This window comes from Lynx canadensis, chromosome C1, assembly GCF_007474595.2.
Source record: "Lynx canadensis isolate LIC74 chromosome C1, mLynCan4.pri.v2, whole genome shotgun sequence".
Classification (NCBI taxonomy): Eukaryota; Metazoa; Chordata; class Mammalia; order Carnivora; family Felidae; genus Lynx; species Lynx canadensis.
Genome location: NC_044310.1, coordinates 74706728 through 74722242, shown reverse-complemented (window position 1 = coordinate 74722242; position 15515 = coordinate 74706728). Strand labels below are relative to the sequence as shown.

The 15515-nt window shown below is 36.2% G+C and overlaps 1 protein-coding gene across 4 annotated transcripts in view; it reads right to left on the bottom strand.

Annotated features, from left to right (window-relative positions):
* PKN2 (protein kinase N2) overlaps positions 1–15515 on the bottom strand; it is a 130709-nt gene that overhangs the window by 59328 nt on the left and 55866 nt on the right. For all 4 annotated transcript variants that reach the window (XM_030324231.2, XM_030324233.1, XM_030324232.1 and 1 more), the window contains exon 3: positions 4525–4679. In XM_030324231.2, the coding sequence (XP_030180091.1) occupies positions 4525–4679 (155 nt within the window). The remainder of the gene's footprint in view (positions 1–4524; positions 4680–15515) is intronic.

The following is a 15515-nucleotide window of genomic DNA, read 5'->3' as shown; positions in this document are numbered from 1 at the left end:
AGTAATTAGCACTCTATAATGTCTGATAGTTATATTTCAAATGTATAATATATTTTAATCATAAGTTAAAAAATTTGTAATATTTTCAAATTATATAATTTATTTTATAAAACAAATATTGTTTTGCATGTCACAGTGGGACATTATAACAAATACACTCCATCACACAGATTTCAGAAATAAGTAAACCAATAATTATCCTTATTTTTCCATCACATATTGATGGCTTATTTTGCATGTACTAAATGTTACATCCAGTGAAAATACAAAGATTAATCAGGATGGTGCCCTATAAAACCTATAGTTTAATTGAACAGATACAGATAATTATTGTATGTATCAGAATGTTTAAAGTAGTCAAAGTAAATTCAAAGGAAGATGGGATCAATTTTCACTGAGGGAATCCAGAAAGGTTTTATGGGCTGTTAATACAGATGAGTCTGGACTATATCAAGACTGGACACTTAGGGGAGTGAGGCCTGGATATATGGTCAGGTATTTTCAAATGAGAAAAAGGTCTGAAAATACCTGGATACATTTTAAAAGGTTAAAAAGAACCCCATATTTTAATAAATAGTTCATTTGCCATCTGAAAACATCAGTGGAAAACATCTCTTCAACATGTCTTATCAAAGCCCTCATATTATTCTGAAAACCAATGGAGTTACTTAGAATCATGAAATTTACATTTTAATGTTGATAAAGATTATAAAGATGTAAACTATGGTAGTAGTAAAGCAGGGAAAGAGATAGGAGAGATGGAGGCTGCCATATACACATATATATGTATATATATGTATACGTAATCTTTTTTTTTTTTTAGAGACAGAGACAGAGAGAGAGAGAGGCAGAAGGAAGAGAATCTTAGGCTCCACGCACAGTGCAGAGTCTGATGTTTGGCTTGATCTCACAACTGTGAGATCATGACCTGAGCCGAAATCAAGTCTGACCTTAACCAACTGAGCCACCCAGGTGCCCCCAAAGGACTGCTATTTTACATAGGATAGTAGTAAAGAGCTCACTGAAGTGTTAGCATCTACCAGAAACTGTAATGGAGTGAGAGATGAAAGCATTTGGGAGAAGAGAAATCTAGGTAGAGACACAGTAAATGCAAGGCCTCTGAGGTAAGAGTGTGCTTGGTATGTTCAAGAGATAACAAAGAAGCCAATATAGCTTGTAATGAGAGAGAATGAAAGTGTTTTAGAGAAGATCAGAAGGTATCTAGGGTAAATCATGTATGAACTCGCAGAGCCACAATAAGGACTCTGGATTTTGTTCTAAGCATGCTAGAAAGCCAATGAAAGGTTTTGAACCAAGAGTGTGAAAATACATGGCTTGGCTTTTAAAGGACAACTCTGGCTATAATGTGTACTAGGGTGGCAATTTTGTCATACAGAATTCAATAACCAGAGTCTTCAAGATGATTTTTACCACCAAAATAAATTCATTATCCCTGTCCCTAAATTTGCTCCCCATTGTGAATTACCTATACTTATGAAGGGCACCACCATCCACCAATGTGCCCACATAACCAATCTAAAAATCATCTTTGACTCTGCTTTCTTCCTTATAGCCAGACACCACATATTTATTCTACCCAAACAGCTTCATTCTGTCTTCTTTGCTTTTACTGCTGTTACAAGAGGAATGGAGCATGTTTAACCTGGACCCCTACAGAAGCCTACTTAAACTTGCTGTCTATATACTGGACCCTTCTCTAATTAATTCTTCAAGTCTGAGAAAGATGAATGTGAACTTTCTTAACTTTAAATCTGATCATGTATTTACTGTCTAGAAGTCTTTCAGCAGCTCCATATATCTTATAAGATAGAATCTCAACTGCTTAATTTTGTCCAAAGTACTTTATAATCTAGTTTGTCTTTCAATTATGCTACACCTCTCACTACGCCTCACTCACTTAAAGCTCTACCAGTGAAAGGAAAAAAAGTCTTGTTGGAATCACTTGAAAGACTTTTCCCCAAAATAAATGTGCTTTTCTGGAGATTGAGATTTGTTTTTCCAAGAGGGCATGGCCTTCCACTGAAAATGACTGCTAGAGCTAATATTCTACCTACCTCAGATATGTTGGGAAAGAAATAGGTTAAGAGTTTCTGCTACAGCCATACAAAAGCACTTCTATTTCTTAGAATAAGCCATTCTATTCAACAGTTCCTTACTCTATCTGCTGGGTTTACCCATCATCTTCCCTAGAAAGTAATTCCCTTTTAAACTCCAAATCATCCTTAAAATCTCATGCTAAGACTTTAATGATTTCTTCTGGTAGTTAAGTGATCCTTACCCACTGTTTCTAAAGTAACTTGGACAAATCACTATTATATAATTATTTACAGGTGATATCTCCTTTTTGGACAGTAGGACTTTTGAAAGTGGAATATTACCTGTTAAGTACCTATTATAAGGCATAATTTTATTACATTCATACTCCAGAGCCCAGCTGTTAAGACCTTAATAAATTAATTAAATATTCCACATAACTTCAATTTACAATTTTCCCTAATCTCGTAGAGATATACTTTGACCTTTTGAGAGGTTTAAAGATGAGAAAGGAAAACAGCTAAGACCAAATCTAGACAGAAATAACTGGGAGGTCTACGTCAGAGACTACAGAAGCTGTTATATGCTCTGGACCTCCACCTGACCCCTTCCCTAATTAACAAATCTCCTAATTAAAAATAAAAGGCTATTGGAAAATAATCTTTTGTTTTAGCAGGATGCTCATAGTTCTGTTCGTTTTGGACCTGTATTTATCATAAGTTATCTATTTGTTTTACTTTTAATATGTCCATAAACCTGTTCAATTTGGGGGTGGAATGGGCAATTACAGACCACTTTAAGAATAGTGAAACCTGTGGCCTTCTCATTCAGCCATTCATTCAAACACACTCCATTTTCCTTTAACTTCAAAGGGTTCATAAACATCTCAATCTAATCCATCAACTGTATATTTAAAAATCTTATTCTAGAGGGTGGTAGCTGGATAAATTTAAATATACCCATGCACTCACAACTCCAAGAACACTACTGCCTTAAAACAAAAAAGTCCAGGGGTGCCTGGGTGGCGCAGTCGGTTAAGCGTCCGACTTCAGCCAGGTCACGATCTCGCGGTCCGTGAGTTCGAGCCCCGCGTCAGGCTCTGGGCTGATGGCTCAGAGCCTGGAGCCTGTTTCCGATTCTGTGTCTCCCTCTCTCTCTGCCCCTCCCCCATTCATGCTCTGTCTCTCTCTGTCCCAAAAAAAACACAGAAAAAACAACATGCTATCATGTATTATATATCAAATAGAAAAAAATTGTATTTCTCTAAAGATAAAAATTTATTTGAAATATGGCATATAATCTAATTTTAATTACTAGGCTTAAAAAATCTTACTTATTAACATATGCACATTTCTCTCTTTTCAGCATCTTCCCAGATTTCTTTGGGTGGGTAGGTAGGGTGCATAACTCCAAGTAAAAAATTCCACCCCTGCTCCTCCCCAATTTTAAATTCTTAAACGAAAACACACACACAAAAACCTCCCCAAACACAAATAACTTTAATTCTGAAATTACTTAAGAAATACCTATAAATATTAAAGAAACATTAATTTTCAGAGGCAAGATCTTTAAAATAATTTAGTTAAGAATACCAATGTAGATTTTATAATAAGTCCACCTTTCTAAGACTTTTTGGAAATTATAAAATTATAGAACCTTAGATTGGAAAGAACCTTTACAATAATCTGGTTCAGTGGTTCCCAACATTTTCTCTTCTACCTTATACCTCAGAACAAGGACACATTCTCATTAGTAACAACTGTTCCCCATAAAAATGATTCTCAGTGAGGAGTTACATGCCCATACCAGATTCCCCAAGAACTCACAGGTCTAGTCCAATCAGTACTGCTAGAATGTCCTGTCTTTTCATTTGTCCTTTCCTAAAAACCCATGATAGAGTGATAGAAAACTCATTAGAGCCTAAATTTTTAAAAGTAAACTTTTTGTCTTAGAACAATTTCAGATTCACAGAAAAGTTGCAAATAGGGATGGTCCTTTACTCACATAAGTAAATTTTTTCTTGATTGATTTTTGTAAGAGTAAGCAATTTTAAAAATATTACTTTAAAAACTATTTGTTTCCAACTTATTTTATTGTCAATACTTTCAAATTTGGAGGCTAAATTGGTCTTAGAAATCAAAAAACAGTGTTTAAACAGCAAAAGCACAGTAAGCACAAAAATGCAAAAACTGTGGCACTACACAGACCGTGAAAAGGATACTTGTTTACAGTGTAAGAGCTTACAGAAGAAGGCCGAGCACCTTGTTTGACCTCAGCTGTGAGCATGCACATCAGACGATCACATTTTTCATCCCTCTGTGCATGTTCACGAATGACTGTGAGGGTGCCGCAAGTACTGATGCTGGGGTCACAAATAAATTTTATCAGGTGGGTGAATTCACACATATGGAACCTACAAATCATGAGGATTGACTGTATAGGTTTACATTTATAATTTATAGTACTTACCTTTGAAGAGCCATTTGAATACATCTGTATCATGTTCTCTGCACCTTGTTTTACTTTAAGTTCTATATCCAATTGTTTTTGTAAAGCCATCAATCTATTATTGCTAGTGGAACAACGAGGGTCACTGCTAGGGGTATCTGGAGTCCTTGGGCAATCTGTAAATTAAATAGTTATGTCAAAATCACTAGGACAAATTGCTGTTTAAAAATGAATGTTAATATCCTCAAAGAATAAAGAATTACAGGGTTTGAGATGAGCTTAATGTCACCTAAATGGAATCTCTTTATACTTACAGATAATGTAAGACTACAAGCCAAGAAAATGTTCAAGTAGAGTTGCAGGATCATCTGCCAGGGATATACTGAGTCTGAAACTGAATTAGAACATCGCCCCAAGTTTTCTCAACACTATTATGTTTAAATTAAATTAATTTGACTAATCTATTCAAAATATCCAACAATTAAACTAAATCTCTACTCATTACCTGACTAGAGAGCAAAGCACATTTAAACATTATACAAATTCCTCTAAAGTAATTCTTTTTAAGTAGAACTAAGGATACTTCAAATATAATGCCAGCATTCTTTATAGTAATAATCTAAGCACATATATAAAGGACTTCACATTTTGTTTTCTATTAGGAGGATGTTCAGTCACAATGGAAAATGTTTCAAAGATACTGACTGATACCACACTGCTGGTAGGGGGATATACAAAAATTCAAGTCCGTGGCTTCTCATAAAGCATACGTGGTGCTTCTATTTTAAAACAAAAACAAAAACTTCAGCTAGAACCTTCTCATTATTTTGAATAATCCATTATCATTGAAATACTAATAATACATCATGAATACTAAAATTCATCATGTTGAAGTTCATTATTTTGTGTTTTATCTGCCCTAGGTCTCTTGTCATAAAAAAAATAAGCTAGAAGACGAGAGTACTAGACCTGATTTAGTTATAAGTATTGGCAACCACTGGAAAACTGTCTAAACTGCAAATTACTTAACCTTTGTGCTTCAGGGTTCCCTTCTCTCCTCTGCAATAAAAGATGATGTGACCAACTGATTTTAATGAGTATGTTTTATATTTGGCTTTCCATTCCTTCAAAAAATTCATTAGTTTAAGAACATTTCAACATAATTTGTTAACTGACTTGCAAAAATACAGGTGCTATGCTAAATAACGACATAAAATACAATTTTATCATTTATATACTATGTTACAAAGTGTACGTCCTGATGTAAGTGCTCTATAAACTCATCCATCCTCATAAATAGCCCTGTAATGAGCATTGCACCCATATTTCAGAAACAAACAAAAAAAACAACAAAAAAAACTAGGGTACAGAGTAGTTAAGAAACTGGCCCAAGGTCATACATCTAGTAAGTTACTTCCATACCAAAGTCTACCTTAATAATTCCTGTGCTAAGCTGCTTTTTTTGCCATTTAAAAACATTGTAAACAACTATGCTAGGTTCTGCGTGTGTGCATACTTACATATATGACAGTATAATCAGACACACAAATACATATATGTATGCATATTAATCTTAAATTTAAAATAACTTGAGACAGATATTATCCACATTTTACACATCAGGAAATAGGCAAAGTTGCACAATTACTGAACTGAGATTCAAATTCAAGAAAGGTTTCTTTTTTTTTAAATTTTTTTTTTCAAGGTTTTTTTATTTATTTTTGGGACAGAGAGAGACAGAGCATGAACGGGGGAGGGGCAGAGAGAGAGGGAGACACAGAATCGGAAACAGTCTCCAGGCTCTGAGCCATCAGCCCAGAGCCTGACGCGGGGCTCGAACTCACGGACCGCGAGATCGTGACCTGGCTGAAGTCGGACGCTTAACCGACTGCGCCACCCAGGCGCCCCTAAATTCAAGAAAGGTTTCTACTGTAACTGAATTTCTTGCATTATAAATGAGCTGCTCCAAAAGGTGATTTTGTAGAGGACATATTCTTATAAAAAACTAATATTAAGTGTAGACAACTTTTCAGATTAGGCTCACAAAAGAACTACTTAACATATTGCTATGGACAGAATATTTATGTGTCCCCAAAAACGCAAGTGTTGAAGCCCTAGTGTGATGGTATTGGGGGTGAGCCCTCTGGGAGGTAATTAGATCATTAGGATGCTCTTTCTCTGTCATGTAAGGATGCAGAGAAAACATGTTGCCTACAAACCAGGCAGAGGGCCATTACTAGAACTTTGCCCCTGCTGGCACTTTGATCTCAGTGTTCCCAGCCTCGAGAACCGTGAAAAACAAATGTTTGTTATTTAAGTCACCCCATCTATGGCATTTTGTTGAAGCAGCCTAAACTAAGACATACACACACATATATATAATAGTAGTTAAGAGTACCCAGGTTTGAATCTTAGTTTTGGAACTGAGATTCAGTACAAACCAGGTCATAGAAGGTAAGTTACTTAACAGCTCTGTGCCTCACTATCCTTACTGTTAAAAAAGTAAAAATAGCATCAAGCTCACAGGATTATTATGATTGAATAAGTTACATGTACAGAGCTTAGAAAAGGGCATGGTGCATGATATTCAATAAACATTAGCTAGTCATACTCATTGTATGAAGTATAAGCATATCTCCTGTTGAGGCCACAAATGAAATTCACATTAGTAATGACTGAACAGTTAAGTGTATTCAGATTGTGAATAATTAAGTTTTCTTTGTTTTTTTAAACTTTTCTTAACATAAATGATAAACGACTCTTGAAAGAAATCATAACCACATAAAATATGGCATACAAAGTTGATTTATAGTAAGCACATTTTAAAAAAGAACTGGGATGCATTCACAGAAGGCTCTCAGTTGAGAAAAGTGTGGAAATGTGTTATCTGTAAAATAGTTGATGGTATTTAGTTTAGGATGAGAAAGAGAAAGGATTCTTGTTAAATATCTGTCTATGAAAGAAACTGTCCACTTATAGAGAATTAGGGCAAGAGAATTAGAACAAATGGGTAAAGGTAGTGAGGGCAAAAATTTTATCACAGAATATAAAGAAATTCTTTACATTTTGAATTATTTAACAATGAAATAGTTCCATTAAAATGCAATAAAATCCTTGTCTCTGGAGGCATTTATACAGAAGCTAGATTATAATCTGTAAAGGATGCTGTATGAGAAATTATTGCACATTAAAATAGGTTGTACTAAGGCAGTGAATGATCCATTGATTCTAACAGTCTATGAATTTGTAACAGTATTATAATATCTAACACTATTTTGATAGAAAAGTATTGTCAGTTTTAATAAGGATTAGAAGAACATAAGAAATAATATAATGATTAGGAGTCTGGGCTCTGGAGGTCCGAAGGCCTGGGTTAAAATCCTGTGGCTACTGCTTACTGGTGTGGTCTGGGTCATACATTTACATCTCTGTGTTGCAGTTTCCTCAGCCACAAATTGGGGGTTATTGTGAAGATAAAGCCTGTACAGTGCTTAGGCCAATGTTTAAGGCTCAATAAAATTACATGTCAGGGCACAGTTAAGTAGCTGGTATTTCTGCTTATTTAATCTTTGAAGGAATTCACAAAGTTTTGTAATATAACCTCACTTTACAAATAAAAACAACCAAAACTTAATTCAAGTAATTTGCAAAAGTCAAAATGTGTATGCCAAGGCAGAAATTTAACCTTAGATAGGTCTTGTTTTATAAAGCCCATTTTTTACTACTTTAGAAGTTAGAGAAACACTTTTCTGTCCTCCTCAGATTTCACCTATTTTTCCTTTTTTCTTAAAAAAAAATTTTTTTTAACATTTATTTATTTTTGAGAGACAGAGTGATATAGTATGAGCAGGGGAGGAGCAGAGAGAGAGGGAGACACAGAATCTGAAGCAGGCTCCAGGCTCTGAGCTGTTAGCACAGAGCCTGATGTGGGGCTAGAACTCACAAACTGCGAGTTCATGACCTGAGCCGAAGTTGGATGCTTAACTGAATGAGCCACCCGGGCGCCCCTTTTTAAAAAAAAATTTTTTTAACATTTATTTATTTTTGAGAGACAGAGAGAGACACAACATGAGCAGGGGAGGGGAGGAGAGAGAGGGAAACAGAATCCAAAGCAAGCTCCACGCTCTGAGCTGTCAGCACAGAGCCTGGTTTTTCCTTTTGTTTGTTTGTTGTTGTTTTTTTTTTTAAGTTTTTATTTATTTTGAGGGAGAGTGAGTGAGCATGAGTGGGGGAGAGTGAAGGGGACAGAGAGAATTCTAAGTAGGCTCCAGACTGTCAGCACAAACCCCGAGATCAAGACCTGTGCTGAAACCAAGAATCCAAGAGCTGGATGCTCAACCAACTGAACCACCCAGGCGCCCCAATCTATTTTTCCTTTTAATGAGCTACTTTTCTTCTCTCCAGTTTCCTTTTTTACAGGTTATGGTAAATTATAGCATTATAAAACATATGGTTGTGAGTATATTTGCTAAACACTTTTCTTCACATAAAACACATTTCAAAACAGGGGCGCCTGGGTGGTTCAGTTGGTTGAGCGTCCGACTTCGGCTCAGGTCACGATCTTGTGGTTTATGAGTTGTGAGTTCAGGCCCCGCGTAAGGCTCTGTGGCTGACAGCTCAGAGCTGGGAGCCTGCTTCGGATTCTGTGTCTCCTTCTCTCTCTGCCCTTCCCCCACTTGTGCTCTGTCTCTGCCTATCAAAAATAAATAAATGTAAAAAAAAAAAAATTAAAAAAAAACACATTTCAAAACAGCGCTTACTAGAATTCCCCATTAATGTTCTCTTCTTTCAAAAAAGGCAATTTTTAAAAATTTTGTAAGATGAAATTATTTTTCCACTCTAAGAACAGCAAATGTTGAATTTTTTTTTTTAAATAAAATGTTTATTTTTGAGAGAGAGGGCTGGGGAGGGGCAGAGAGAGACAGATACATAGAATCCAAAGCAGGTTCCAGGCTCTGAGCTGTCAGCACAGAGCCCGATGCGGGGCTCAAACTCACAAGCTGTGAGATCATGATGACCTAAGCCGAAGTCTGATGCTTCACCAACTGAGCCACCCAGGCACCCTTGAATCTATTCTTAAGTAGATAGCTCAGAGCCTGGAGCCTGCTTTGGATTCTGTGTCTCCCTCTCCCTCTGCCCCTCCCCTGCTTGCGCTCTGTTGGGCTCTCTCTCAAAAATAAATAAAAGCATTAAAAAATTAAAAAAAAAAAAAACCAACTATATGTTATACAAACTCACTAAGAAGGCTTTAATATAATGTTTACATAGTAGAATCAGAGAGGTCCCAAATAAAGTCCCACCTTCAGAGCTAGGCATTAAAGGCTGTATGCTGACTAGGCCTAAGTTAACTTTCCATTACTGTTTTTCATCAAACTCTATGTTCACTTAAAAAAAAAAAATCTCTATCATCCCAGAATGCAATGCACTTGACTTCCTCCATACTACTGTTAACTCAGCTTAGGCATTACTTTTTTCTTTGCTAACCATACCCCAATCTGATCCCCTTTTTAATATGTTTTCAAAGCATACCTTCTTCCCATATGTGTGTGTGTGTGTATATAATACAGTGTTACAATAATCTATTTTCATGTCTGTTTTCCCTCTGAGACTACAAGCATCTTCAGTGCTGGGACTTATACTTAGCTATTTTAATGGATGAGTTTAACACCAAATTAGATATAGAAAAATAGCAGATTACTCATGAAAAATAAGGAAGTTTAAAAATGAGGTGGGGGGAATACAAAATGAAAGATTAAAAGACACAGAGAGCAAAAAAAAATCTAAATCTGTGTTTCAGGAGCAAAAAAGAAAAATGATTCAAAGACATTATGTGAACAGATAATGACAAAATTTTCAGAACTTTTAAAAATATCAATCCATAAATTCAAGCTATTCAATCAACTTCAGACAGAAATATACAGAGGAAAAGAGTCCACACATGGACACATCATGGTAAAACTTCAAAAAATCAAAGACAAAGAGAAAATCTTAAGAGCAGCCAAGGAAAGGGTACTTTTAAGGAGATACTGTAGATTAACAACAGACTTTTCAAAAATAGTAATGAAAGCTAGAAGAAGACAGAATGACAGTTTCCTTACAAGATACAATTATCAAGCTTATATTGCAAACTCAGTGAAAATACTTTTCAAGAATAAAGAAAAAATTAAAGACTACCAAGATGGAAAAATGTCACAACTATAAACTCTTAAAAAGAAAACTCTAAAAGTGATTAGAAATAGGTATATCAAAAGAAAAATAAGGAATGAAGAGCACAGAAAATGGTTTACTGCGAGAAACCTTAAATGACCACTATATATCAATCAATAATAAAGTCATGTAAAGGTTTCAAGAAGCTAGAATAAAAAACTAGGCATTTAAGGCCTTTGAATTGTATGGAGATGGGAAAGAACAGTGATTAACACTACAGTCTCTGATAAGAATGCATTTTGTACTGTCTAAATTAACTAAAATTTCCAAAATAATTGACTCATGTTTCAAAATACTATAAAAATGGCAAGAAAGAAGAAACACTGAAAGCACAAAATCTAAACCCAAATATATCAGTACTTATTTAAATATAATGGACCAAATGATCTAGGTAAAAGACAAAGACTTTAGACTGATTAAAAGATTTGTCTAGGTAAAAATGAGTAAAATTAAACTCAACTATATGTATTATTTACAAGAGACATATCTAAAACTTGGGGCGCCTGGGTGGCGCAGTCGGTTAAGCGTCCGACTTCAGCCAGGTCACAATCTCGCGGTCTGGGAGTTCGAGCCCCGCATCAGGCTCTGGGCTGATGGCTCAGAGCCTGGAGCCTGCTTCGGATTCTGTGTCTCTCTCTCTCTCTGCCCCTCCCCCGTTCATGCTCTGTCTCTCTCTGTCCCAAAAATAAATAAAAACGGAGAAAAAAAAATTAAAACATAGTAATACAGAAAAGTTGAAAGTAAAAGACTAGAAAAAAATATTCAATCAATAATCCCAACCCCCAAACTATATTTACAACAGACAAAAGATACTTTTCAGGCACAAAAATAATTGAAGATAAGAAAGTCATTTCACAATGATAAAAGGTTCAATTCATCATAAAGACCAATCAATCCTAATTAGTGGGTGCTCAATAACATGGACACAAAAGAAAGTAAAACTGACAGAATTCAAAAGAAAACAGCAATTTCACATTCCATTAAATATTAACAGTGTTTTTAGTAATTAATAGAATAAGCAGACACAAATCCAGTAAGGATGCAGATTTTAACACTACAACTAAATGCTTAACCTATAAACATACTAAGGATAACACGCAACAACTGGAGAATGTGCATTATTTTTTTGGCACACACAGAACATAAAACAAGTATCAGCACAAGGCACTACAGTAAAATTTAAAAAAAAATCAATAAATAAAGGATAACTGGGAAGTCCTCATGTTTAATAAGAAACAACACTTTAAAAAATTATTTATTTACTTTTGAGAGCACATGCAAGCAGGAGAGGGGCAGAGAGAAAAGGGGAAAGAGAATCCCAAGGAGGCTCCACGTAGAGCCTGGCGTGGTGCTAGATCTCCCAAACCCGGAAATCATGACCTGAGCTAAAGTCAAGAGTCGGATGCTTAACCACCCGAGCCACCCAGGCACCCCTCACACTTTTTTTAAGAGAGTGTGTGTGCAGCCAGGTACCCCAAGAAATGCACTTTTAACCAGTTCATGAGACCACAAAGACATAATGAAAATGAGAAAATATTTCAGGGGTGTCTGGATGGTGCAGTTGGTTAAGTATCCAACTCTTGATTTCGGCTCAGTTCATTACCTCATGGTCGTGGGATCAAGTCCCATGTGGGGCTCCACACTGAGCATGAAGCCTGCTGGAGATTCTCTCTCTCCCTTTCCCTCTGCCTCTGCCCCTCCCCTACTTGTAGGTGCAGTCTCTTTCTCAAGAAAAAAAAAGAAAGAAAAAGAAAAAAAAATATTTCAAACTCATTAAAAACTTTAGGTGATATCGGCATCATGGTGTCACAGATGTTCCTCCTTTTTGTCTTTCTTTTGTAACAATAAATTACACATCCATCTATGTGGAATTTGTGGTATCTAGCATCATAGGCCAAAGGACCTGGGGGCCATCTTATCCACATTAGCATCCAGTAATAGGCAGACAAATCTTGGTAACCCAAAGAGAATCAAAGACTTAAACATAAGACCTGATACCATAAAACTCTTAGAAGAAAATGTAGGAAAGAGCCCTCAACAATAGCCATGACAATAGTTTTTTGGATATAACACCAAAAGCACAAGCAACAAAAGCAAAAATAACTTCAATCCACATCAAACTAAAAAGTTTCTGCACAGCAAAAAACAATTAACAAAATGAAAAGCAACATACAGAATGGGAGAAAATGTTTGCAAATTATCTAATAAAGGGTTAATATCCAAAATACATAAAGAACCCACACAATGCAATAGTAAAAAGGAGAAAAGTCTGATTAAAAAGTGGGTAGAGGAACTAAATTTTTTTTTTTTTCCCCCGGAAGAAAGCATTCAATCATCAAGAAGACAAGAGGTAATGAGTGTCCTCAAGGCTATGGAGATACAGGAACCCTTGTACACTGGTGGTGAGAATGTAAATTGGTACAGCCATTATGAAAAAGTATGAAGGTTCCACAAAAAATTAAAAATAGAACTACCATATGATTCAGTAATCCCACTCCTGGGTATATATTTAAAGGAAATTATACTCATAATAGCCAAGATATGGGAAAAAAATCCCCTAAGGATCCATCAATAGTAGTATGGATAAAGAAGACCCAGGGTGTGTATGTTTGTATTTATACACACACACAATGGAATATGTATTATTCAGCTATTTATGACAACATGGATGGACCTTGAGGACATAATGCTGAATGGGGTAAGACAGATAATATGTATATTATCCCTTCTATATGGAATCTAAAGAAGCCAAGATGTGACAAAACAGAAAGTAGAATGGTGGTTACAAGATGCTGGAGGGTGTGAAAATTGAGGACATGTCTTTAAGGGTACAAACGTGGAACTGGTAAATAGGTCCTGGAGATCCAATGCACAGCAGAGACTAGATTTTAATTGTTCCCACCACATAAAAGATGATAATGATGTGACTTGATAAAGGTGTCAGCTAATGCTAGGGTGATAATAATATTACAATATATAATGTATCAAACCAACATGCTGTATCCCTTAAACTTACAAAATGTTACATGTAAATTATATATCAATGAAAATAAATTTAAAAATTTACATATGGAAACTTCTATGATGCAACTAAGCAATACTGAGAGGATTATTCATAAGCCCTGAACACATATATTAGAAAAGAGAATTGGGGCGCCTGGGTGGCACAGTTGGTTAAGCTTCCGACTTCAGCCAGGTCACGATCTCACGGTCCGTGAGTTCGAGCCCCGCGTCGGGCTCTGGGCTGATGGCTCAGAGCCTGGAGCCTGTTTCCAATTCTGTGTCTCCCTCTCTCTCTGCCCCTCCCCCGTTCATGCTCTGTCTCTCTCAGTCCCAAAAATAAATAAACGTTGAAAAAAAAAAAAAAAGAGAATAAATTTAAGATGCTAAGCATCTGTCAAGTTAGTTTTTTTTTTCAGTTTATTTATTTATTTTGAGAGAGAGAGAGCAAACAGGGTAGGGGCAGAGAGAGAGGGGGAGAGAGATCCCTGTGTATCGTCAGAGAGCCCGATGTGGGGCTCGAACTCATCACGAACCATGAGATCATGACCTGAGCCAAAATCAAGAGTCGGAGGCTTAACCAACTGAGCCACCCAGGCACTCCTCAAGTTAGTTAAAAAAAAAAAAAAAAAAAAAATCCATGTAATTCCAAAGAGAACAGGAGAAAGGAAGTATTAAGGTCAGAGCAGAGATTAACAAAATAAAATACACAAAAGAAAGGATCAGTAAAGTGTGTGTGTGTGTGTGTGTGTGTGCGTTAATGCGCGTGCGTGAGAGGGGGGGGGAGGTGTGAAGGGGGCATAATGATAATATGGGAAATCTCAGAAAAGTGATCAAAGAAGAAAAATGGAGAACATACCAATATTATCAATGAATGAGGGAATGTTACTATAGATAAATGTGGACTTTAAATGAGTAACAGATTTTATAAATTTTGTCAATAAATTTGAAAATTAAATGGACATCTTAAGAAACTAATATCACCAAAATTAAGTTAAAAAAGGATAACAATTACCTATAAAATTCAAAGTGCTATGAAACACCTTAAACTAAAACGTTAGAAAATATTTGCAATCTGTAAGTACCTGACACTATAGACTAACTTCATACTCCATCTTCAATCTCCTTCTCTCTTGCTTAAAATAAGAGGCAAGGGGGAAAATAAAACAAAATTTCTCAGTCTCACTTGCAGTTGGGGGTTAGGAAGAAGGCAGTGCATGTTGCATGTGACCCAATCCTACTGCAGATACAAGTATGACATCTGTAGGTTTATTTTTCTGAGAATGGTTTTGCTTTTCTGATAAAAAGAGACTTGCTAAGCTTTCATCATCCTGGTGGAATAAAACTTGGATTTTAATAAGAGCTCAAGAAAAGGCTGTGAGGTAATCCTACAAAGCGGGCAATCAGATCAGAAGAAACCTAAAAACAGAAAGCTCAAAAAGTGCCATCCATAATGGCTGAATTATTTGTTGACTTGTCTTTGGCTTGGGATGACTGTGGGGAAGGAGAATGGATATTCTTTAAAAATTCCTACTGCTCTCGGGGCGCTTGTGTGGCTCAGCCAGTTAAGCATCTGACTTCGGCTCAGGTCATGATCTCACAGCTCATGAGTTCGAGCCTTGTGTCTGTGCTGACAGCTTGGAGCCTGGAGCCTGCTTTAGACTGTGTCCCTCTCTCGCTCTGCCCTTTCCCTGCTCATGCTCTGTCTCGCTCAAGAATAAACACTAAAAAAAAAATTAAAAATATTCCTACTGCTCTCACATAGGCCTGATGCAGGAAATCATATCATGTATGTGGCCACCAAA